A 27,100-nucleotide genomic window follows, 5' to 3' on the forward strand; every position below is an offset into this window, starting at 1 on the left:
AAGGGTTTAGAAAAAATATATAATTTTAATTACAAAAGATACAGTAAGATACATAAAAAACATATAGAATATGCATAGGTAAGAAACGAGAGGATATTTTCTTACCTATGCATATTCTATATGGTTTTTATGTATCTTACTGTATCTTTTGTACTCTGTTTAACCTATCGTGTGTACAAGGCCTAAGAAACTCAGGGGTCATTTGGACCTCCTACCCATTCAGCTGACTTGAGTAAAAGTTTAAAAAAAATACACGAAAGGAAAAGTCAGTGCTCTTACACATCGGATGCTCAAATCCTACTTTCTTAAAGCCCAACACTTTATTTTGTTCGGATAGAGCAGGCAAGGGTTACATCATCTATCAGATTTTATTGCCCTCTGTGTGCCCAGTAGGGACATTAATGGGATAGAAAATAATAGGAAATCTCTTCAACAGGGACACAGAAAAAGCACCTTTTTTAGGATAGTGAGAAGGGTTAGAACATTTTTTTATTGCTTACCCCATACCTTCCTGTCCCAGTGATGCATGCTCCCCCTAGTTGTGTCGTGGACAGAAATAAAAAGCTGTCAGGAGTTTTAACTTTTTGTCACACGTTCTACGTTATAAAAAAAATAAAATGGCTAGAATTAGGCTTTAGAATTTGTATTAATAAAAAAGTTTAAGTTATAAACATGCTCTTTTAATAAATGTAAACTAAGATTTCTTATGAATAGAAGATCATACTTAAAGGGGTTGTAAAGGTACATTTATTTTTCTAAATAGCTTCCTTTATCTTAGTGCAGTCCACTTACCTCATCCTTTGATTTTGCTTTTAAATGTCCTTATTTCCTCTGAGAAATCCTCATTTCCTGTTCTTCTGTCTGTAACTCCACACAGTAATGCAAGGCTTTCTCCCTGGTGTGGAGTGTCATGCTCGTCCTCTCCCTTGGACTACAGGAGAGTCAGGACACCCACTGACACACAGCTCCTTTCTCTATCTGCAATGTAGAGAGCGTCCTGACTCTCCTGTAGTCCAAGGGAGGGGGCGAGCACAACACTCCACACCAGGGAGAAAGCCTTGCATTACTGTGTGGAGTTACTGACAGAAGAACAGGAAGTGAGGATTTCTCAAAAGGAATAAGGACATTTAAAAGCAAAATCGATGGATGAGGTAAGTGAAGGAGGACTGCACTAAGGTAAAGAAAGCTATTTAGGGGAAAAAATTGTACCTTTACAACCCCTTTAACTGTTACATTCAGAGTCTCCAGAGTATTTCCTATGAGGCCCTAAATCTTGACTACTAGGTTGTTATTTGACCTTCAATATAGGTAATGGTATAAATCTGTCCCTGATGTGCTGGTCATTTAGTCCTCTAACCAACTCAAAGAGAAGGCAAATAACACTTGGGCTGTATAGCAGACAAACCGATCTCTCCCATTAAACCTCAAAAAAAAAAAAAAAAGGGCAGCTTCTTAACGGGGTAATGCAGCACCTGAAGATCAAATGAAAATACAGATTTTTCTGTAAGTATTTGCACAAAACTAAGAACTACCCCCTCCCCAATGTACATTTCTCGTGCCTAGAGACTGGCTGCTCAGGCATGGAACACTGGATTCTGAGAGGTGGGTGAGTTTTGAAGTTCTATTTTTCACTGGTCTTTAGTTGCACATTGCGAAGACAGGGAAACACTGCTAAGGTAGGGTGGGCACATTTGCCTGCCTTCTATTCAGACATTACTTTTCTTTGATTTGGTTACACTTTGCTTTTAATTTGTTGCAGTCCAAATTTCCCTTTGTTCTTTAAATAGTATTTTTTTACCATCAACAGAGCTTTTGATATTGTTTGGGATAAATGACACTGATTAGATGAAGCATAAAGACATTGGAGAATTGTCAAAATCTGCCAATATTGTTTTCTGTTTTACATTCTCATTGCATTTATGAAATGATTGTTCTCTTTATTATATCCTGACTATTTATTTTTGCTGTAAATTATTTTATTAAACCATCTGCTTTTGTTTCAGGGAGCTAGTGGACGACCTGGTATTCCGGTAAGCACCCTTTTTATCTTTCATATTGTTTTTGAAGGAAATGTTGCTCTTGATTACTGGCGACTTATAATTGTCTTGTTTGTATCCATTGTTCCGCCTAAACACTTAAAAGATCAAAGCAAGTTAGAGGTGAAAGTGCATTAAATCGTCTAATTTATGACCTCTACTTCTGTGACCTTGGTTATGTATTTATAAGCATCATGTGCCATTGCAGAAATAGGCTGAACTTTAAGTCAAAATTTGTAATATCTTACAAAAGTACTGTGACATGGCATTTATCAATAAAGCATTATATACAGAAATGTAAGTAACAATTTCCGGAAATTCAACATTTATTAACACAGTGGGGTTGATTTACTAAAACTGGAGCGTGAAACATACTTGCAGATCTGCATAGAAACCAATCAGCTTCCAGGTTTTATTGTCAAAGCTTAATTGAACAAGCTGAAGTTAGAAGCTGGTTGGCTACCATGCACAGCTGCACCAGATTCTTAGCGCAATAGTTTTAGCAAATCTCCGGTGTGTAAGTACTCTTATGAAATAGATAATATACATACAGTTTTAAAGTAGCCAGATGGTCTTTTTAGAACAGTACCAATAAAACCAAAATATGACTAAAAACAGAAATAAATACATAATACAAAAGATCTGCATACGTTTTTCATAAAGATGCACAAGCGAATACAGATTATGGTGTATTTTAAACATACACTATGAAGTATCTTAAACATGCCTGTGGGCTAGAAAATTGTGTAGACAAATGTCTTGTGCGTATCATCTTTTTCCTAAAATGCTTCCTACCTAACAATTTGTCTCAGGCGGTTTGTAAAAAATGTATTTCTCGTTTGCCTGTTAAATTGCAGTTTCATTTATCAAATCTAAAAATATCTTCACTCTAGTTTTTTCTTTACCCCGCTTGTTTTACATACACATTTTACATTCTACTTATGATTTAATCTTGAGATAAATTAGATTTGTTTTTATGCATTTGAGAAAAGGCTTAAATGAACATTTTCCATCTACTTTTAACACTATATATTAGTATGGTGTGGTGGGGGGGGTCCATCATACAGCCTTTTGTAAGCACCATAATGATTTTGGTACACTTCTATATTGTAATGCATTGCTCCTATCAATGGACCTGGAGCACATTCTACCACCATCCGACTTAATTCAATCAGATATGCAATCCCCTATGAAGACCACACATGCTGCTTATATGCCATCTGGGGCCATGACCTTTAACTCTACCCTGCCCCAGTGACAATGAATGATTGATCAAGGAATAATGACTGTGGAATGGGCAGAGTTAAGAACTTGACTTGCTTTTTAAGTCCCAGAGAGATGTAGGCAGAGGGGTATGTTCAGAAAATAGTAGCTATCCACAAAATACTGAGATTTCAGTTGTACCCTATACTTTATTAATATATGTTTTTATTTTATCATTAACTAGTTTAGTCTGATAGATTTTGATAAAGTTGGGTTTGAAAGTCTTACAAAACTTTGTTTTTGCAACTGAAACATCAGTTGTATCCTTGACTTGTATCCTATCATTCTTAATTTTATTATTTAAGTGGTAGTAAATCACCGGCAATTTTTTTTTAACCTGCAAGGCAGTTATAATATTCTAGTATGCATCACATACTAGCACAATATATGAAACTTAACTTAGAACCAAGCCATTCTAGCAGCGAGCTGTCACCGCTGACAGGGCTTCCATCTTCACCCATCTACCTTCCGGGTTCGCAAACTTCAGCTGTGCATTTGGGAGCTGCCATTTACGACACAGGACTCTGACTCTAAAGGAACAACCCGGGTGGCCATTCCTTCAGATTGCAAGCGCTGGTGATGTCTCAGGTTGCATGTAAACTAAATATCTCTTGAATGGTGCATGTTTAGGAGATATTTACAGTACCTGTAGGTAAACCATTTTAATGAAGACTTCTACCTGGTACAGTAGAGGATGTTAAGTCATCTGTGCCCAGTCTTGCCATGGAGTAAATCCAGCTCTGAGCAGTCCTGTTTTTTAGTAAGATAAAAAAACGACTCACAGATAAGTTTGTGTCACCACATCCCCCACTGCTGTGACTGACATCTGATTTATTTATCTCATAAATGGCATGAGAAAGAGAGTGTTACGATTCCAGCTTCACATTCATCCTCCTTTCTTCTCCAGCTATCTAAGGATTGGCTGCTCCACACCTCAGCATGATTGGGCATGCCAAAGCCATGTGGTGCCTTTCCTGAGTTTTGACCGGATGTTACTCAAAACACAGGAATAGGAGAGTAGGAGAATGTAGAGGTGGGTGGAGAGTCTTGTAACATCATAACTCCACCCACCTAACTTCAGCAAATAGACCCACCCACCGATTCCAGAGTTTTGCGGGGATCCTACCGCTGAAGGGGGTGACATTTGTAAGGTAGGGATACATGCAGGGGGCTTCCATGTATATATACATTAATACTGTGTCATTAGTTTATACTGTGAGTGATGGGTTTACATCCACTTTAATGGGTAAGGTTAGAGAATGACGTTAAAGTGTAAAGGTATGGTATAGTAAGGTTAAATGTGAAAGGTTTTGAACATTTCTGTGTTAGCTTAAGGAACTTGAAATGTATGTAAAGGCAACATTTTTCCATAGAGTAGGGAAGCGTTAAACCATTTGCCTTTTTTTATTAATGTCTGTGTCCCCACTAGGAGATGCTCCTCTCTCTTTATCCTGGTGATCATTGTCAATGGGACATTTTAGAGTCATCAACAGAAAAAGAAATGAGGGAAAAGGGGACACCTGTTACTATGACAGCTGTCTAAGATAGGAATACTGTTCAGTTGGAGAGAGTTCCTCGTATCCTGGAGGTGCAACAGGAAATTGGAAGAGAATGAAAATCTCCCCAGCATGACACAGGCAGAAATAATAAACTAATAGGAGGTTTGACCCTTCTCTACTATATCTAAAATGGGTATTAGATAAGAGAAGTGTTAAGCCGTGTACACACGGGCCGAATGTCAGGAGACATCAGCCAGTTATAAAAAAAAGCGTGCAACAGTTGGCCCGTGTGTATGTTGGTCTGTCCGACCAGCTTCTATCGGACATGCATGCTGGAAAACCAGCAGCCAACCAACTCCCACTCAGTTCTCTCAACCAATGGCAGAGAGCGCTGATCGGGGTGTTCTGGCAGGGGGCCGTTCCACTGTCAGAACACAAAAGCTCAGCAGGAGGAGATCGCTTTACTAATGTCAGATGGTCAGTACAGCGTCTCCAACCAAAGCTGACAGTTTTGTAGTGTGTACCAGGCTATAGGTAGGGTCAGCTTACAGTATAACTAAAGGCAACAATTTTTTTTTTAGTTTTGGACAGAGTGTAAAGCGATTAGAACCCCTGTCAAGTTCTTATTGCTGTCTGTGCCCCCGTTAAGGAGATTCACCCTCTCGTTTTGTCCTGTTTACCATTATCAATGAAAGTAAAAGTAAAGAAAATCACAAATTTTGGGTTGTCCCCAGAAAAGTACTAGAGGTAAAGTCTTCCAATGTGGACATTAGGTCTGGTGACCTGGGGGTCCCCAAGGGATTTCCCTAATTTGCAAGTAATTATTTGCACTTCTTGTTTGACTATGGGATAGGAAGTCAAGGGAAATGGAACACAGGAAGGGGGAGGGGGGTGATAGGGGTTATAGCCCTCCCTTGTGCTATCCAAAATGAAATAAAAGTTTTGCCTATAGTTGTACTTGAAGAGTTAGTTTAAGTTAGGGGTTGGGAACATAAAATAAAACTCTGAAAGTTGACACCTAAAAGTCCAAGTTGAGATTTTACAAAGATATATATATGGCGCCAACCTGAAAATGAAAGCGTGTTGTGAAAAATGTGACAGCTGCCCCTTTTAAGTGTGAGACACACTATTGATCAAAACCATACAGTGGACGCTAATCCCCTTAAAGTGAACTTATGATCTGTGTTTCAAAAAACATATATTTTTAACATTTTGAGATTAATTAATATCCTTAAATAGATATACACCACAAAAGTTTCTTATATAGTGAAAAACTTGAAAAATTGGTGGTGAATTAACATCAAACCTGTAGAAAAAATGGAAAAGCAAAAAACAAAAGCACATGAAACAAAAGAACAGAACGCCTTTATTTTCAGCAACAAAGTCCAATATTGAAGCCCTTGATACAATTCATCCCATCCACCGTACATCTATGTGGGTGATCCTAGATAATACACAAACAGCGGTCCACTGCCAGTGATGCTATGAATGCACTCACCAGAGCCCTAAGGCCACCAGGACCAGTCAAGCCCAGGGGTGGACTGACAACTCATAGGGGCCCCGGGCAATAGAAGATTATGGGGCCCCTGGGCTTACAGATGGCCACCATACCAGGAGGCAGTGCAGAGGCGGGGCAGCTAAAATCTCGGGATTTTCACATCAAAAGCATGTCGGTTTCGGACAGATCTAAAAAAAACTGATTTTTACATACTGTCTCTGGTTTTACTGAGCCTGGCAACCCTAATGGGGCCCCCTAGTGGCATGGGGCCCTCGGGCAGTGCCCGAGTGACTCAATGGTCAGTCCGCCCCTGGTCAAGCCTTTTTTATTTTTTGGCTTACAAGGCCCGAAGCCAAGTTCACTCCTTCCTTAAACAATCAGCGTATCCTTCTCCAATAGCGAGTTCTCCAATCAATAGATAAACATCAAACCTCAGAAAGGAAAATGACAAAGTGATCGTGAAACATAGTTTTATTAAAATTCCCTTTAAAATACATACTACAGTTTATGCCCTTACATGTAAAAGTGCCCAGACCGGAACCAGCCCGATCTGCATTTCTAGATAAACAATATGCTCCACGCAAGTGGAGATTTTGTGCTGAAAAACCAACCTACTGAACAGAATTTTTTTTGTGTGTTTATATGTTCACAGATACTATATATAAACATGGCCGCATATATTCACCCATAAATGACAAAATTCTAAATGATATTATGTCTGTGGTGGAAATATGAGATTTCATGATTTATTAAGCATTTCATGATAACAATTAATTTATCTTTTTGTCTTTTCCTTGTGTATGAATTATCCCAAAATAACCTACAACTTTCATTTATCAGCGAGGGCGGACAGATGCAGTGTTTTTACCAATTTTACAGACTTGTAACATCCCCCGTTAAACATGTTTTTATGAGAAAAGGAAGCAGTTTATTGGTCCGCATATCATATGCCTGTATAACTACAGCTTGGAGCATGACATGAACAAAAAAAAGCCCCAGCGGGACAACAACCTTGTTAACATAAATGCATCAGAGACAATAACGTGTTTGTTTAAACTGTTCGTGTCATGCTTGTATTGCTACATTAAAGAACGGAGAACAACAAAACAGGAAAACATTAAGTGGCACGAAAGGGTTGCGAAGATGTATGCAGACCTAGCCAGATGTTCTTGTCCAGGAGTGGTGGAAAGTATCTCATCAGAGGGAACATGCTGGTATCCTGGACTGCCATTATTTTATGTTTTGTTTTTGTTTCAGAAATTGTCATTCACTCATTGCATGTCTATGTTTTTACAAGTGTGTAACGCTTTGATGGGCAGCCAATTTCATGAGTAGTAACAATTAATACAATGTTATCAAAGCAGCACACGAGTTCTGCTTGAACATCATAATGGAACACTCTAGATAAATTAGGCTCTGACATGAGACACTCGTTCTCTTCCCCCGCTTTGAAATAATGAATGCTATGTATTGCATTAGCACATGAACATCTGAAATGTGGAATAGCAAAACAAATAATTGTAAATAACCACTGCCAAGAAAATGGGAAATGCAGAACATTAAACCAGAGGTCTAACTTATTTATTACAATTAGTAAACAAAATCTTAACGTGAAACTGTGGTCTGGCTATGGACTTTCAAGTATTTATTTATTCCTAACAAACAGTAAACCCTCACTAATTTCCCGCATCGGCACCCGCGTGACACAGCGGGCACAGCTTTTCCTCGATGTGTGCCCACGTGGCGCGCAATGAGGAAGTAAACAGGCAGATAGGCGCCGCGCTGTAGACGTCTTTTGTCTATAGCGTGGGTGCCAAGAGGTTAAAGGACTTCAATACTGCAGTTGCTCCACAGTGCCTGCAGCTGTAGAGGTCAGCTAGGGCTTGTTTTAACACATGTAAACAGTGTTCTAACCACACATGTGAGATATCGCCACGATCATTAGAGCGAGAATATCAATTCTAGCACAAGACCTCCTCTGTAACTCTAAACAAGTAACCTGTAAAAAAAGTTTATGGAGATGTTTAAGTACCATAGTTTTGTCGTCAATCCATGAGCGTGCGCAATTTTAAAACATTACATGTTAGGTATCTATTTACATGGCGTAACATCATCTTTCACATTATACAAAAAAATCGGGCTAACTTTACTGTTTTGTTTTTCTTTAATTCATTAATGTGTAATTTTTCCAAGAAAAGACTGCTGTACAAATACAGTGTGACATAAAAATTTGCAACAACCACCATTGTATTATCCAGGGTCTCTACTAAAAAAATATGTATAATGTTTGGGGGTTCTAAATAAATTTCTAGTGAAAAATACAGATTTTAACATGTAAATAAAAAATGTTAGAAAAAGGCCTGGTCTTAAAAAAAGTTACTGATTATTAAGAACATGCAACTATTTAAATGTCCATAGCCTAGCCACATATTCACTTTACATTTTCTGACCTTTTAACTAAGCTAGTAATGTAATCCATGTGATCCATTATGGATCCACTGCTATTTTTTTTTTTTTTTTACCTGTAGCAAACTTTTGTATAAAGCATAGATTCTTGAATATATTGCCATACCTGTTCAAGCTGGCCAGCTGTGTCATACTTAAAGGAAAGGAAAAAAAACCCTAGGGGCTTTGAGTTGCAGCAGTAAATGATGAAAATGGGAAATGTAAAAAAGTATACATTTTATTAGAATATCAAATATGGTATATAAACCATCTGATAGGATTTAGAAAATGAGCGCCAAAAAACATAAATTAATAAAAAGCCAATACATATACATAAAATGGCCAATAGTTAATTGTACAATCTTATGAATAATTACTATAGACGCAACATCCCAATGCATTTTCGACCTTTGTATTCATTGTGATCTTCTTCAGGGGAAGAGAAGATTTGCGAGCATAAATTCTGTGATGGAATGTATACATATCAGTAAGACTTGTTAAAGAGAATAATCAACAACAAAAAAAACGCATGTGTTAAATATAGATACATACATACACACATATATACATGATGTTCACTTAATAAATAGTCATCATAGATGTAAATTGTAACATACATACCAAAATTCATGTTGAAAAACAAGACTAATGGCCAGCCGGTGACTATGCTGCTAGGAGCAACCCTCTTATTGGTCCAAACACAGGAGGGGAGGGCCAATGGAAAAATAAAAATCCAACTGTGAGGACAAAGAAGAAACGTCCCCAGACCTACGAGAGGTCGCAATCCAGCGACCCAGTGCTGAGCAGGGGACGGGGGTTGGACCAGGGCCTGGAGGGCGAGGAGAAACGGAGGGAAGGCCAAGTCAAACCAAGATCAAAGAAACACTCCCATATAGGGGACAAATGGCCCTTGAGAAATTTACCACGGCCAAAACGTAGCAAAATCTCTACAACGCCACGATTTTGCTGCGTTTTGCGTTTCCAAACCAAGATCAAAGGAACACTCCCATATAGGGGACAAATGGCCCTTGAAAAATTTACCACGGCCAAAACATAGCAAAATCTCTGCAACGCCGCGATTTTCCTGCAGCCGATGATCAAAATGTTCCTATTCTGAAACAACTTGAGTCGCTCCTATTAGAACGGTTCCATTGAGCAGAGCGAAGTGCGACTTGTCAGGCGGCTGAGTCGCCTGACAAATCGCCCCCCCTGTTAACCGACTCTAAGGATGTGTTACGGTGTCTTTGTTTCAAACTTTGACCACAATGGTACACCGTGTATTATAAATATGTATTATAATAAAATAACCAGGTAGATAACCAAGATCACCTTGCATGCCGAGGGTTGAATGCAGGGGGGAGCCAGGCATAAAGAAGACTATTTAAATTTTCTTTGAGAAAACGGTATATAAAATAAAGTTACCTTTATACTGTTTCTTTTTTTTTTACTCAACAATTGTTAGTGAAATGGGAAGTATGGAGACACAGAGAACAATTTAATATAAACAGACTGATATAAGCAGATTTTCTTACACAAATTCTTGCCAGTGCATTCAATAATGCCATCAGAGGCGTGGTGAATGTTCAAATACTGCAACATTTTGTCTGTTTTTAACATTTGATTTTGATATGAATGGAATTTCCTTAATGAAAATGACAATACATTGTTGGAAATGTGTTCATCCAAGAAATGTTTTCATCCTGTACTTTTAAATCTTTTCATCACTACATTCGACTTAACCTTAACCGACTTAACCATTTTTCATGACGAGAAAAATACAATTTTTTTAAATGGTCATTAAATTGGTCATTATGTGGGCTCCAGAGCATCTTTCTCGAAGTGAAAAATGGGCATTAAAAATTTAGAACATGCTCTAATTTTTCTCGTAATTTTTCACGTTGTCGTTTTTCACGTCGTGAAAAACGGTCGTGTGTAGGCTTTAACGCCGGGAAAAAACACGCATGCTCAGAAGCAAGTTATGAGACGGGAGCACTCGTTCTTGTAAAACTAGCATTTGTAATGGAGATAGCACATTCATCACGCTATAACAGACTGAAAAGAACAAAGACTGAAAAGCGCGAATAGTCTCCTACCAAACTTTTACTAACACGAAATCAGCAAAAGCAGTTTACGTCACCACGCTTTACTCAGGCATTTTGTTTTCACGATCGTGTGTATGCAAGGCAGGCTTGACAAGAATCACGTAGAGAAAAACGTTGTTTTTTCCATGACATTAAGAACGGTCGTGTGTACGCGGTAAAACCGTTAGAAACGTTTCTGAAAGTAACAATTTTCACACTAAAGCATATAGCCTTTATCCTTTTCTTAGCCAGCAAAAATAAAAATTTAGGTTGAGTTCCACTTTTATTCATATTATAATAGTCATGGTACATCTGGCATGTCAGGCTTTGAAGTATCTTCATGTTTTCCAAAACCTTTATTTATACAACCCCCTAAATATTTCCATTCTCTCCCTGCCCAAACTCTTATCCTGTTTTCTCTGATCTGTTTCTGTCTTTCCATTTCTCTGTATATGTCTGGACACCTGTCTGTTCTCACATGTTCTCAAAATGTTCTCTAATTCGGTAATGTCTGAGCTCTGGTATAAGTAGTAAACTTGAATTTGTCCAAAAACTGTCTTTAGTGTTCCAAAGTTTTAACCAATGTTTTTCTCTTTCGTATTGAGAATGCAGTGTGAATGCCAGCCTCAATAAATAAAATTACATTTATACAGTTTATGTGTTAGAAATAAAGTAGGGAAAGCTGTGGGTGTACTGAACTCATCCCAGGGAAATATGCCATTAATAAGCCTCTGATATGTCAGCTGTGGGTAACATCTCACTAGGCTACACAAGTTCTCATAGGTCATTTAATATAGTTTTGCTTTATAAATCATGCTGTGTAAGTCAATCCAACCCTTGATTTCTCAGTCTTTGATGGATGCTGGTGGGCTTATTTGTCTCTAGCTTCTCTAAGATCATGAGGGGAATTATGTTCCTGTAAGTAAAGCTGGTAAATCACGGGAAAAGTTCTTGTGATAGATGATGCACAATTGTCCTTTTTTTTTTCAGTGTTTGCTAAGCACCCATAGTGGGTATGAATTCTGCTATCGACTTAATTCATTTTTTTCAAACAATCTTTCTTTAAATGGTTTGCAATCTTGAATATTATGGATTCCAGCCTACTGGTAGATTTTGGTGATGATCACCCCAAGTTTTTCTTTTATATCATAGAAAACTCATGTATGCTTCCTCATTAAAACCAACATTTTTTGGCTATTCTAAATGACTTAACATTTCTGGAGAAACTATAATTATGCAGTTTACAGCCAATCTCTGCTTGATATTGGCCCACATTTTACAGAGCTTGTAACTGATCCCTACACAGGGCAACCATAGAAAACAAGCTAAAGAGACATCCCTGAAGGCACATTTATTTACAAGAATAAACGTCTGTTAGTTGTTACAAGTGATTTGTACACTGTTGAGTAGCTTCATAGACAATTAGGAAGAATTAAGACCATGTGGTGTGCGATATAGAGATAGGCAAACATACTATATACAAACATATTCTATTAAAATAAATTAGATGCAAAATTCTTTTTAATATTGAAAATAGTTTTTATTAGGGCATTTCAGGACTTAAAACATTCTTTTTTTTTTATAAAAAAAAAAAGTTAGTAAGGCATTGGGTTATCACTGTTTCCCACTGTTGGTACACATTCTTACTAAAAGGGAACAAGGCTCTGGATTTATGCTGGACAGATCGAGAAGAGGGAGAACATGGTCCGTAGCAACAGCAATCAACAGCAGGCACTGAATATGTGGCCAAGTCCACAAATACATGTTTTTACTTGAGCAATATTTATGATATTTAAGCGAAGATAAGACCCAGTTATCCCTATTGTGGTCTGTTCTAAGCATCTCTGACCATTCCCTTTTCCTGAGTTAGGGAAAACATTGTCATTTTCAAAGGCCCTGCCCCAGTTTGATTGAGGGCTGGGAGGTCAGTTCTAACAATCAGTGACTCATGCCCTTGCAGGTCATTCAGCTACTAGCTGAGGATTCATTTTTTGGGAATGGGGAGGGGTACTATATACCCCATACTCATTCATATGTGGGGGTGTTATCTGGGGGGGCTCTTATTGTTAATGGGGCTCCCAGATTTCGATAAACCCCCTTCATCCAGACCCCATAACCACTGGGCCAGGGTTGTGGGGAAGAGGCCATTGTTCTCATCAACATGGGGACAAAATACATTGCCAAGGTACCCCCTTATGTTAGGGCATGTAACTTAGTATGGTTGAGGAAGAGGGGCACACACTTGTCCCCCCATTTAGATTTTCAGCCTGTATATCACAGCTTTTTTTTATTATTTGGTTAGCAAAGTCTGTCAGAAAAGCAACGATGCAAAAGGGAAAAAAAAATTGGGGAGGGGCATAGGATGGTGACGATACTCTGAACCAGTGTGGAGCTGGAAACCTTTTAGTTGCCCCAGCAGCTTGTGCGTATGCAGTGGGGACATCATACAGATTTTAATGCCTGTAATAGCCTGGTGTGCTGGAAGCACCAGGGAGATGTGCGTACCCCAATCATCTGTGTTTTAATAAAATGGATTTTTAAAAGGGTATAAGCACTATTAGTGTTTTTTCTTTACATATATTACCTGGATGGTATAGGCCATTTCTGGAAGTCATATAAGTTAGCAATAGCCCAGGTGTGGCTAAAAAGCTTATGTTGACCATATTTAACAGTATAGGTCACATGTCAACAGGTGAGAATGTTCCAGGAGGGGGGAGCATTTTTGGTGGTGACACAACTTTGTCTATATAAGCACAAGAAAGCTATCTGAGTGGATAAGAAGCACTTTTTGTGACTGGTGATCTTTCCATGGAATCGTATTATTATTATTTGCATGGACTGCACTTTGTTTGCCCTGTTTGATTTGTTAATTATGCACTGGAATTGTATGTAAACGGGAGTATATATATTTTCTGTGGATGTATTTGTTTTAAGAAAGCACCACTTGGAAACATTTGTTTATGTATTGTAAGGGGTTAGCTCGGTAGCGGGGTGTGTGACCCCTTGGGTGGGTTCACCACACACTGAATTTATACAGACAGGCAGTCGAAGACGGTTGAAAACAAAGATTTTAGTTTATTCGTCCATCTTGCTGGAAACAAGTGCAAGCATCCAAACAGCATAAACAAAATCAAACATAAAATAAACCCTGGTCACTTGGGGCGTCTATCTTCACCACACAGGGACCTATCTAGGGAGTCTAGCACAGCCTACTGCTGGGTAGACAGTGCTGGTCATACAGCAGAAAAACAATAGTCTTTTGATTTTTATCACACAGAAAAATCAATCCTCTCCTCACACCCTCAGAAGACTTTCAGTACTGCTCTCTTTCACACAGAAAGCCTCAGCATGCAGCAAATTAGTGGTAATCCTCTGGACTACTTATAGAGGCCTTAATTGCCTCATTCTGAACAGCTGAAGTCTTCCAACGGCCTTTAGCCTTTTATGGCTACGTTTTCAGCCGTCGCCTAATAGCAATTGGTGTATTGTCTAAACAAGGCAGAAATATATGTCCTGTCTGTGACAACACCCACAGATTTACCTGACTTCCTGTCACAGTATATGAATGTATTATTCATATTTTGAATTTGTTATTTTGTACACACTGGCAATTAGTGCTTTGTAGCACGGTACAATTTATTCATTGGCAAAGCAAAAATGTGTTGGAATAGCAGCCATTGAAGTTCACACCGGCCTGAGTCCCTTTGCAGCCCACATCTAGACCCATAATGCCTTGTACACATGATCGGAATTTCCGATGAAAAAAGTCTGAAGGAATTTTTTCATCGGATATTCCGACCGTGTGTGGGCCCCATCTGACTTTTTTCCGTAGAAATAGAACATGTTTTAAACTCAGAATCAAGTCGATGCATGCTCGGAAGCTTTGAACTTAATTTTTCTCGGCTTGTCGTAGTGTTTTACGGCACCGAGTTTTGGACGGTCGGAAATTTGGTCTGACAGTGTGTATGCAAGACAGTTTGAACGGAATTCCGACAAAAAATTCCATCAAATTTTATCCCATCGGAAATTCCAATCGTGTATACAGGGCATTAGTTATAGTTAGATAAGTTCCCGTGGCTACAACAAGTTATTGCAAGGGTCACATGATCTTGTTTTACTTACAGTAGGGAATACAATGCACTTTACACCAGAATATCAATGTCATAGGGCCATATCCTCAAAAGAGATACGACGGCGTATATACTGATACACCGTCGTATCCCTGTTTCTATCTTTGGAACTGATCCACAGAATCAGTTTCCAAGAGATAGACAGAAGATCCGACATGTGTAATTGAATTACACTGTCGGATCTTAAGGATGCAATTCTAGGCCGGCCGCTAGGTGGCGAGGCCATTGCGGCCGGCATAGAATATGCAAATGAACACTTACGGCAATCCACGAACACTCCGACGGGCCCGTCGCCCTAAATCTACGTCGTTTACGTCGAGTTACGCCGTGTAAAAATAGGGCTGAGTCCTATTTGATAAGCCCTATTAAGTATGGCCGTCGTTCCCGCGTCGAAAATTCAAACTCTACGTCGTTTGCGTAAGACGTCCATGAATGGCGCTGGACGCCATTTACGTTACCGTCTAAGCAAATGACGTCGGAGCGACGTCTGTAAGCGCAATGCACGTCGGGTAAGTTACCCGACAGAGCATGCACAGTACGTCCGGCGCGGGAGCGCGCCTAATTTAAATGGGACTCGCCCCATTAGATTCGGCACCCCTTGCGCCGGACACATTTAAGTTACACCGCCGCAAATTTCAAGGTAAGTGCTTTGTGGATCGGGCACTAACTTGGACAATTTGCGGCAGTGTAACTTAAATGGGAAAAGTTAAGTTACGCCTGATATTTGTGGATCTGGCCCATACTTTAGTATGAGCAAACATTTGCATAATACAGACTAAACAAGTTCAACTTGAGATACAGTGATGAAATGTAAGACAACATTGGAATGAAAGAAAAATGGAAATGTACCCCTGGAAACATGACTTTAACATAACTGTCTATTCATAAATGTATCCAGAATTACCCTAATGGCCTAGTTTTTTGTATGTTAAAATATTAACATGTGCTAAATGTCAGAAATGTTTCAGCAAATAACAAAAATCAGTTATGCAGAAATCCACATTTCCATCATATTTCTGCACATTTCAGCCAGGTAAAATATCATTTGTGAAAGCTTATGTGATTTTTATTGGTTATCAGGGTGAGAAAGGTGGTTTCGGAATGCCAGGACGAATGGTAAGTTTTAGTTTCTGTATCATTTTGTGTGGCGGCTGTAAAATTGCATATTTGCAGGGGAGGGCTGGCAAAATTTGTATTACATCCAATTTAAAGTTGCATGGGCATAGTTGGATGGAACGCTTAAATTAATATGTATTCTGAATGGTACAGTGGCCTGATGTATATAAACTGGAGTAAAGCCCAAGTTTAAATCAGCTGCATATATTCATGGTGCATCAAAACAAAATGTACTGAAAGTACACAGTTCACTTTCTTTAGAGCCGCCTCTGCCTAAGTAGAAAAGCTTGTCTTCAGCCAGGTTACTGTAGTGAAGTACCCTTGTGCTCTGTGTGGAAACAGTGGTCTCTCTAAAGAGGTCCAAGGCACCCCCTGCTGAATCAGATCTACGACTTTCCAATCAGTGGGGAGCATGAGCTTTCCTGACTGTTATAAATCTAATTGGGCAAGAGCATGTCTGCCCTCTGCAGAGAGAAAGGGTCCTTCTCTACAGCATGCTGACAGAGAATGGACCTTTCTAAGCCGTTATTGGCTACTTTTTAATGAAAACAAAGTGTACGTCTTTGAAGACCTTTTGTTCTGATGCACCTGAAATGTATTTAGCTGATTTAATAGGAAAGTTGAATTGGATTTTAATTAAAAGGGTTATAGTTGTCAACAAACAACAGTCAATTCCTACCTCTCGTGTCTTGTGCAGCCAAAATGAAAAACAGAAACATCAGCACAAGGGACATAACATACAGTCTAGGATGCTGTAGCTGTAGTACAGATTCTATGAATGGTGGAGCTGGGCAGAAAGGTCGGCATAGTCGGGTTCTCTTGATATGAGCCTGTGACGACCCTTTCACATTGAGCTGTTTTGTCAAATCTCATGTCAAATAGCCAGCTATTGCCAGCAACGGCACCGCCCGATTCGGTGCAATGTCAACTTTGCAGTGCCGCGCCGATTCCCCAAAGTAGTTCCTGTACTACTTTTGGTAAATTCAGGGGCGATTTGAATAGACATCTGTGCAAAAACCCGCACAGATGTCTGTCATATCGCCACCTAAGTCGGACTGCATTGCCAGATTCAATGTGATCCTGGGCTAAGTTGTATTAACCTCCATCGCACTGCAAGATTACGAAAATGGGAGTGGAGGGGGTGGGGAGCAGAAAGGAAAAAAAGATTACTACTAACAGCTGAGGAATCAGCACAAGGGACTCATCCTACTGACTGTAAAGCCTGATACAACCTATGAGTTTTTTTCCTTGGTTGAACGGAAAAAAAACCTGTCAGCTCCGGTCAGAGCAGGTTACTAACTATCCGATGTTAGTCCAGCGATCTCCCCACGCTGAGCTGTTGTGTTCTGACAGAACACTCCAATCAGTGCTTTCAGCCATTGGCTGAGAGCACTGATTGGGAGCCCCGTCGGCTACTGGTTTTCCAGCATGCTGAGAGTCCGACTGCCATACACATGGGCCAAATGTTGGCCGGTTTTCATGCAACATTCGACCTGTGTGTACAGGGCTTAGATTTGTAGGTTATGTCCTGTGCTGATGTTTCTGTTTTTAACTTTGACTGAACTTAGGCTTTAAGAAAAGATAGAAAACAGGGGCGTACATGCCCTTGGTTGCTCTGGACAACAACTCCACTTTTCCACAATTTCAGATTTTTTGGAATTGGAAAATGGAAATAGTGCCTTTGGAGGCATGGACATAAAGCAACTGCCTTTATGTATACTGATACATATGGGAAAACCTGCCACAATAGTGTGAGCCTACAAATCACAGTAAAAACCTATTTGGTAATCAAATTGCTTTATACAGTTGTTATTCACAGTTAAATTCACTGTAGTCATTAGTAGAGGTTTACAATTATGTTACGGCCATATATGTGAATACTGTGTGGGCCAAGGGGGCCGATTCCCCCCTGCTCCTCTTGCCAGCCCTCCCCGGTAACACAATGCTTGCAGTTTTAAATGTTAGCTTGTTTTGGTATCCTCTGTTCACTGTGGCTTTTGGAATTTCCCTTTGAATTATTTCGCTTGCATAACATATAATACAGTCTTTTACCATAAAGCATCCTGAAAAAAACTGACATTTTTACATGACTTGGTAACTGGAAACGTAATGCTCATGTTTTATGTTAGGTGGTGGTTGGAGCTTGCTGTTTTCTTTAGCGGCATGTAATATGTGTCTTTGTGCAGGATAACCCGCTGAACCGCATTAGGCTTAATTTACTGGTCCGAATCCCACCGTCACAATGAGGAAATTGAGACCCGTACCGAAATCCCTTCTCTTCCTTGGGAATGAAAGAAAACATGTTGACTTTTCTATAATACTGGTGTCATGAACTTTTGTAGTAAGCTGGAGATATAGACAGGCATTGGGGACCCCACTGCTAAAGAAAGCATATTTATTTCCTGCTAAACATGAGAAAACATGGACGAATGTGAAAGAAAATGTACTTTCTCCAGCCAGACTTTTGATTTATCTCTGGAAAATCAGATCTAGGTCCTGATTTTCGTGTCAGATAATTAAATCTGGCTTTTATTGCAACAAAATATTTGAGTGTTCCATATCTCTGCTGTACTGGGATATTTTATTTCTGAGAAGACTGTTATTTTAAGTTTGTCATTTTAATTAATATGAATCCTTCTTGGCCAAAACCTAAGTATAACATTATTTTAGCCATTATAGGAACTGACATATTACTAACAGTAGCTTTGAGTGAAGTGATTCTGCAGTTTTTGGCTTGTTACAGGTCAACTGACCAATAGAATTAACATTTTGCTTTAGTAACAATAAGACAGTTGTTCTTGAAAGATGATGAGAGGAAACAATGTACCTTTATGACATTTCTAATTCAAATATTGATTTTTTTTTGGATTTAATTTGGCTTTCAATTAAATAATTATTTACCTTTAACACATTTTGCAAGTTATAAAAAATAATTATTTGGAACTGTAAATGCCTTTTCCCAAAAGAAACCACAGTTTTTACATCAAATGCAGATTACAAACCACATAAGGCCTCATTCACACGGCTGTAACAATTTTACATTGAAATACCAAACATTTTCACTACTATAATACAGCATCACTTCGAGAAATAGCGCATTCATTATTTTAGTAGCGTTTTTTAGTGAATTGGAAAAATATACATTTGAAAAATGCTATGAGCTTTTTTTTACACCAGGTTTTAAAGTGGTGGATAACATTTCACAAATTTAGCCTTATGTCTCATTCTCCATATTGCTGTAGCCCAGTACCTGGCTACAAATATTTAGTTCAAAATTTTATCCCAAAAAGATAGGGGGCCAGATTCACAAAGGACTTACGACGGCGTATCTACTGATACGCAGTCGTATGTCCGAATGAGCGCCGTCATATCTATGCGCCTGATTCTTAGAATCAGTTACGCTTGAATTCGGCCAAGATATGACTGACGTAAGTCTCCTACGCAGTCGTATCCTGGGTGCATATTTCCGCTGGCCGCTAGGGGTGCTTCCGTATATTTCCGCATCGAATTTGCAAATGAGCTAGATACGCCGATTCACGAACGTACTTGCGCCCGGCGTATTAATATACGCTGTTTACGTAAGGCGTACGACCGGCGTAACTTTACCCCTCATAAAGCAGGTGTAAGTCATGTTAAGGTATGGACATCAGAAACGGCGGAACAGCGGCGTTTTTTACGTCGTTTGCGTAAGTCGTACGTGAATGGGGCTGGGCGTATGTTACGTTCACGTCGACAAAGCATTGAGCCGACGTATCTTGGGGAGTATTTGCGACGTGATTTTGAGCATGCGCGCGCATGCGCCGTTCAATCGGCCACTCATTTACATGGGGTCACGGCTCATTGTAATAAAACACACCCACTGCCCACTGCCTTGATAATTTGAATTAGGCGGGCTTACGCTTACTACGGCCCATTTACACTACGCCGCCATAACTTAGAGTGCAAGTTCTTTCTGAATACGGTACTCGCCTCTCTAAGTTACGGCAGCATAGCGTATACTTAGGCCATTCTTTCTGAATCCAGGCCAAAATCTTTAATCCAAAAAGGAAAAACCTGTTGCTTTAACTGCTGTGTTTATTGCCTGCCAAATTTCATGTTTTTTTTTAGGGCAAATATGGTAAAAATCTTTTGAAAATAGGTTGAAACTATAGCAAATAAGCTCTATGTGCTGTAGCACATGTGTGGTCTGATTTGTCCCAGATTTTGTTTGACACTGGTGTCAACTATACATTTAAATAAGGAGTTGAATAAATCTTGTTTATCTGATTGGACAAGAGTTTAAAAACAATTATTTCATTGGGCTTACATGTTCCAGAACTGGTACAATCAGATAAAGCATAATTAGCCATATATTTTTTTTGTTATGTGTGACTGACGTTACTCTGATAATTATAGAGTTCTAGTACAAATCATCATGCTTATTCTACAATTAGCAGTCAGTTTAGTTATTACCTAATTGTGTGCATGCTTATATTATTTGCAGGATTTTTACTTCCAGAGCTATAACTTATCGCTAGGTGGTTCTGTAAAAGAATTTCCACTAGAAAAAAAAATAATAAAAGAAAATCCACGGTTTTAAGCCCTGTACACACGGCCCAGAATCTCGTCAGGAAAAAAGCGTTGTTTTTCCCGACGAGATTCTTGGCATGATTCTCTTGCCGGCTGAGTGTACGCACACTCAATTCAGAAGAACCGCTGTTCTTTTGAATGGCACAAACACGGTGACGTCATCGAGATGGAGAGGTAAGTATAAACACGCTCGGGTTTCTCGGCAGGAGAATCTCACGACGAGAAAATAGCAGCTTTCTTGCCGAGAAAACTGTGCGTGTGTACGAGGCTTCACTCTTGTATGTCCATTTCAAGCTGAAGAAGAAAAAGGGGTCTGAATGTAGGTTATGGAAAAACCTTTATATAGCACTGGAAGGCATCATCCCAAGAACATAATCAAACATGCCAAGTCGGAGAAAAAAATAAGGGGACTTTAAATATGCCTGACCAGGGATATAAACATACCGAAAAGCAATGCATATACATTAAAGCAATGTACCAGTATATGTATGGCTTTTGGGTATGTTTATATGACCGGTAAGGCATATTTAAAGTCCCTTTTTCTTTTGCCCAACTTGGCATGCTCCATTTCAAGTTGGTGATGCTGGCACCAAGACACATTTTCATGGTCCGTTTGGCATGTTTTGGCCCAGCAGCTGAACCACTTTGTGTTAATTTATGTTTTCAAGTCATTGCAGCACATCTGTATTGGCACAATGATAATTGAACAAATAATTGGGTTGAAAACCATGGGATATGAGATGCGTTCTTATATTCGTTTTTTTGTTCCAATGCATTTTTCTCCCATCTTGGCTGAAGGACACACTGTCCTATTACGATAGACATAAGAGACCTCAACAATGGGACAAAAACTGTAGTGTTGTTTCCAGATCAGAATAGGGCTAGTATAGCACAGCACTAAGGATAGTGCAGCCTTTGTACCCTTACCCTAGTGAGTGTGGGAACTAAATAGATTTTAACTAAAGCCCCGTACACACGGTCGGACCTTTGTCCGACCAAAATCACAATGAAATTCCATCGGAGTAAAAGAGAACATGTTCTCTATCTAAACTCCAACGGAATTCATCGGAATTTCCAATGGAACTAATCCAATGGGGCATACACACGGTCGGAATTTCCAATGGAAAATGTCCTTTGGACTTTTTCCATCGGAAATTCCGATCATGTGTACGAGGCCTAAGGCTACATTCACACCTGAGCGTCGGTCATTCGGTCGTTTTTTCCGGCGTTTTTTTCTGGCGTTTTGTCGCACGTATTTATGCTTATTTGCGCATTTGCATCCAGCGTCGTCCGACGTTTTTGTACTTCAACGTTTTTTATTTTAGCCAATAGGAAAAATTATCATCTTTTCATCACTTGTTGCTATGTTGGTAGATTTTTTTAATCTTCTGCCTGGGTGAAATGTTCTATTGATTAAAGCGACGAAACGCCCGTAGCAAACGCTCGTTGTCGAGCAAGTCGCTTGAATCGAGCGGTTCCATTACTTTCTATGGGAAATGGAAACGCTCAAAAATGACCAAACAGCCCGATACGCATCCAAAAAAGAGTCCGGAACTTGTTTGAGCTTCAGTCGTTTGGCGTCAGGCGTATTGGCGTGCAGATGTGAACCATCTCCATAGGGAATAATGTATTTTTTCCCCTCTAGTGTATTTAAGCGTTGCGCTTCAGGTGACAAAACGCTCAGGTGTGAATGCAGCCTAAGTGTTTTAGTGGTAAATTGACTCAGTTACCCCAAAAAAATGAAATACATTAATATATCATTATTGAGTTTGGTGTGGCATGTGTGATGCTTCATAATAAGTCACCACTCTTCTGTATGCGCTCAATGAGTTGTCAACTGAAATGACCCATAGAAATCCATTACTTCCTGTTCTTATACTTTTGCCACCTGTGTTATTGCCTAACACACTAGTACTAGCATCACATGATTTTGGCTGTGTTTGCTGGCCTGTCAATTAGAGTTAATTAGCATTCATAGTTCAGCTAATCCTGTCACCTGCATTAAATCAGTTTTAGTTGAAATAAACATTTTTTTTTAAACAAAGAATGGGCCAATCTTTCTCATTTGTGTCTAAGTAATGAACTCTAAGAATAAGTCACATGATATCATGCCAGAAGGCCAGTGACTAGGTCACATCTGTAACACACATTGCAATGTGTGTGTGTGTGAGGAACATGTGCAATTCAACTGAACGGTACTGGTTAAGAGCCAAGCTTAATGAGTGATTGCAATGCAATTACCAATTTCGAATACAATGGATTACAATATGACCCTGCACATAATTTTTTTATTCAATACAACTAAACATTCTTTTTAAAAACAATTATATAAATGGATTAAAGTGTATGTGATGGAAACTGTTTGTTTTGTTTTTTAGCTTTGGGTGGAGTGGGGAAGGGTTAGATTCTCTGCCAAGTTTTTATTGCTGTCTGTCCCCAATAGGGAAATTCATCCTCGCTATTTGTTCTAGAAACTGTTGTCACTGAAACAGAAAGTGAGATGATATCCAAAGTTTTAGCAATGCCATCGAAGCGAAGAGTTAGGCCCCGTACACACGACCGAGTTTCTCGGCAGAATTCAGCCAGAAACTCGGTTCAGAGCTGAATTCTGCCGAGAAACCCGTCCGTGTGTACACTTTCGGCCGAGGAAGCCGACGAGGACCTCGGCGAGGAAATAGAGAACATGTTCTCTATTTCCTCGTTGTTCTATGGGAGAACTCGGCCCGCCGAGCTCCTCGGCGGCTCCAGGACTGAACACGCCGAGGAACTCGATGTGTTTGGCACGTCGAGTTCCTCGGCCGTGTGTACGGGGCTTCAGTCTTTCAATTGGGCTACCCATTCAAAACGGAACCCAGACTGCAGAAAAAAACTTGACATGGTTTTTATTCCATTCTTACTCACAAAAAAAGGGTTTGGCTTCTTGTACATTTTAAATACTTTTTTTTATCTGCCTGGAGTTTAGCATTAAAGTGTACCTGTGCACTTGTTACATATTCCTAACAAGCAGCCAAAGAGCCACCATTGACTTCTCTAGCTGGTTGCACTATGCAGAAAACAATTCTCAAAGTTTCTCGGAGCATAACAAATATTCTAAAATTGGGTTAGGCCCCATACACACGATAGAATCCATCCGCAGATAAATCCCAGCAAATGGGTTTCTGCGGATAGATCCTATGGTGTGTACACGCCAGCGGATCTGTTTCCGCGGAGAAATCTCCTCTGGGATGGATTCCAGCAGATCGGATATTTGCTGACATGCACAACAAATCCATCTGCTGGAATCCATTCCAACGGATGGATCCGCTCGTCTGTACAGACTTACCGGATCCATTCGTCCAAAGGGATTCCCCGCACGCGTCGTAATGATTTGACGCATGCGTGGAATTCCTTATATGACAGCGTCGCGCCCGTCGCCGCGTCATAATAGCGGCGAAGGCGCGACACGTCATCGCCAGAGGATTTCAGCGCGGATTTCAATGCGATGGTGTGTACACGCCATCGCATAGAAATCTTCTGAAATCCTCGAGAGGATTTATCCGCGGATACGGTCCGCTGGACCGTATCTGCGGATAAATCCTCTCGTGTGTATGGGGCCTCAGAGTCAGTTTAAAACACAAATTTGGTGGAGGCAAGACATCTATGATGGAGGATTCCATACTGCTGATCACTATTGTTCTCATATGAACTTAATTTTTTGTATATTGCTTTAAAGGACACCATATACACATTTAATGTGGTATGAAAACCATGTTATCTCATGTCAAGACTGTTGACCAGTATTGTCCACATATGATTTTTATTATGTACTTCATTGTTTGAATGATTACCTGCACCATAATATAGGTTTTAATACTATATGTGATATAATTTCTGTTTCTTTAGCGCTGCATTTTCTCTATATTTACCATAGGGTGTTTGTATATCTACACTGATTGCATGCTGCTTTTCACTGACCAATTTAGCGCACACCTTTTTGGAGTCAGTTTCAAACAGGTTAGCTAAATTCACACCTGAGAATTTTGTGGCTTGACGCTCATAGCTCCAAAACACTCAGTATGCTAAACCCCATGCGTATAATTGATTCTGTGCACAATTGTGTGTTCAATCATCTAAAGCTAAACACTTGAAGCTCCAAAAGGTATATGAGCTAATTGTGAAGCAGACTGGGCAATTTGTGGCCCCATTGACTTCAATAGTAGTGCACATTTTCAGGTGCTCCCATAATAAAAGTCTATGGTTCTCAACACACGATCTGTCACAACACAGCACTTCACACCTAATAAAGGAGCAAATACACACAAAAGAGCCTCAAAATTGTGAATGTGAATAGGGGCTTAGAAACACAGGTTGTTTGTTTACAGAAGGCTGGCAGGTAACCAAAATTCTGATGCAAAAGAAAGTGATATAAAAAAACAAGACACAGTGGGGCAGATCCACAAAAGCATTACGCCGGCGTATCTCTTGATACGCCGGCATAATTTTAAATTTCCCGCGTCGTATCTTTGTTTTGTATCCACAAAACAAGATACGACGGCATATGGGATCGATCCGACAGGCGTACGTCTTAGTACGCCGTCGGATCTTAGATGCAATTTTTCGGCGGCTGCTAGGTGGCTTTTCCGTCCAAATCCGCGTCGAGTATGCAAATTAGCTATTTACGGCGATCCACGAACGTACGTCCGGCCGGCGCATTTTTTTACGTTGTTTTTGTTCGGCTTTTTCCGGCGTATAGTTAAAGCTGCTGTTATGAGGTGTACTCAATGTTAAGTATGGCCGTCGTTCCCGCGTAGAATTTTGAATTTTTTACGTTGTTTGCGTAAGTCATTCACGAAAAGGGATTTGCGTAGAATGACGTCACCGTCGGAAGCATTGGCTTGTTCCGGGTTAATTTCGAGCATACGCACTGGGATACCCCCACAGACGGCGCATGCGCAGTTAAAAAACTTACGGCGCAGATTCTTTCAGGATTTGGAAAAAACAAAGTAAGTTACGGTGGCGTAGTGTATCTTAGATACGCTACGCCCGGCGCATAAATGCGCCGCTGTACGAGGATCTGCCCCAGTGCCTACAGCTACAGGGAAAAATAAGGGCTTGTTTTAGGGTCCAGGGTCCCAGACTATGGAACGCTTTACCAACCAGCATTTGGTTGGAGGAAAACCACTTAGCATTCAGGAGAAAGATCAAGACGCATCTCTTTTGATATCAAGGGAGACAGGAACAACTAGCGCCCAGAGGCGATTCAGTTCGCAATGTGCCGCGCTATATACGTTTTTCATTCATTCATTAGGCTGGGTTCACACTAGAGCCCCAAGCGGCTCACAGCAGTGGGTCCGGTGCGTCTCCATTCACTGGTTCAGCCTAAATGTTTGGCTGAATTCGGACCTGGAATGGATCAAAAGACGCACAAGACTCCTGTGCACTTTGCACTGGAGCCACTCTGGAGATGTGTGCACCGGCTCCATAGAGACCCGGCCACAATCTCCTGCTATGCTCATTGGATGCGGAGAAACCCTCACCCAATTCGCAATAGCCTTAAAGTGCTTCTACTACTTGTTCAGAATATACACCTAAATACTTCAGTGTGCATAGGTTCACATTAAGATCAATATGTCTGACAACAGAATAACTTTTGCAGTCACCTCTGGTTGATTATTCTTGAGAATCATCAACCAGACCTAATGGTTACCTAAATTAAGGTTGGCACCAGTGTTGTGGTTGGAGTAGGTACACATATTCAGTGATTATCTCATACTTGTAGCCAGCTTAAGCTCTATAAATAAACTATTGTATCAGTTTTAATTCCCCAAATTATGTAATCATAAGCCCACCTTGACCAACATATGCTCACCTACACTATTCCCCCCCACCCTACATTGAGTGACCAATTACCAGGCCCAAACATTGTCACTCAAAAGAGGTTGTTAACCTCCCTGGCGGTATGATTATTTCAGAAAAAAAGGTGCTGAAAGCGGTACCATTATTTGCAAGGAAATTTGGCGTTTTATACTGTAGGCCTGTAATTCTTAGGAATAACTCACTTAAATCTGTCCAAACAAGAGTCTAGTAGGCATCCCGGGTATGACATTTTTTAAAAAACAAAATTATAAATTATAATATAATAAATAATTATAAATAATTATAACAAATAATAATATAATTATAATAAAAAATATTCAATAATGTAATCAACTCAAAATCACTGAAATTTGCTCAGTGGCAGAATTGTCGCTGTCATTACTTACTTATTTTTTTATGACGAATTTCCCCACAAAACGCTATCGCACAATTCTGCAAGTGATTATAATTTATTATCGCTGTTTTCTAGTTGTGGATTCAGCGAGGCGAGCCCGAGTCTGACTCGGGGTTACCGATCGCAGCACAGAAATGTAACCCCGAATCAGACTCGGGAATACCGCCAGGGGGGTTAAATCATCAATCATGCAAAATAGCTTGAAGACAGAGC

General features: G+C 39.9%; 1 protein-coding gene across 6 annotated transcripts in view; it reads left to right on the forward strand.

Moving 5' to 3' along the window:
* Nucleotides 1-27,100, forward strand: part of COL13A1 (collagen type XIII alpha 1 chain) — a 352,395-nt gene that overhangs the window by 143,758 nt on the left and 181,537 nt on the right. For all 6 annotated transcript variants that reach the window (XM_040320468.1, XM_040320470.1, XM_040320469.1 and 3 more), the window contains exon 5: nt 2,004-2,030. In XM_040320468.1, the coding sequence (XP_040176402.1) occupies nt 2,004-2,030 (27 nt within the window). The remainder of the gene's footprint in view (nt 1-2,003; nt 2,031-27,100) is intronic.

The sequence above is a fragment of the Rana temporaria genome, chromosome 8, assembly GCF_905171775.1.
Source record: "Rana temporaria chromosome 8, aRanTem1.1, whole genome shotgun sequence".
NCBI lineage: Eukaryota > Metazoa > Chordata > Amphibia > Anura > Ranidae > Rana > Rana temporaria.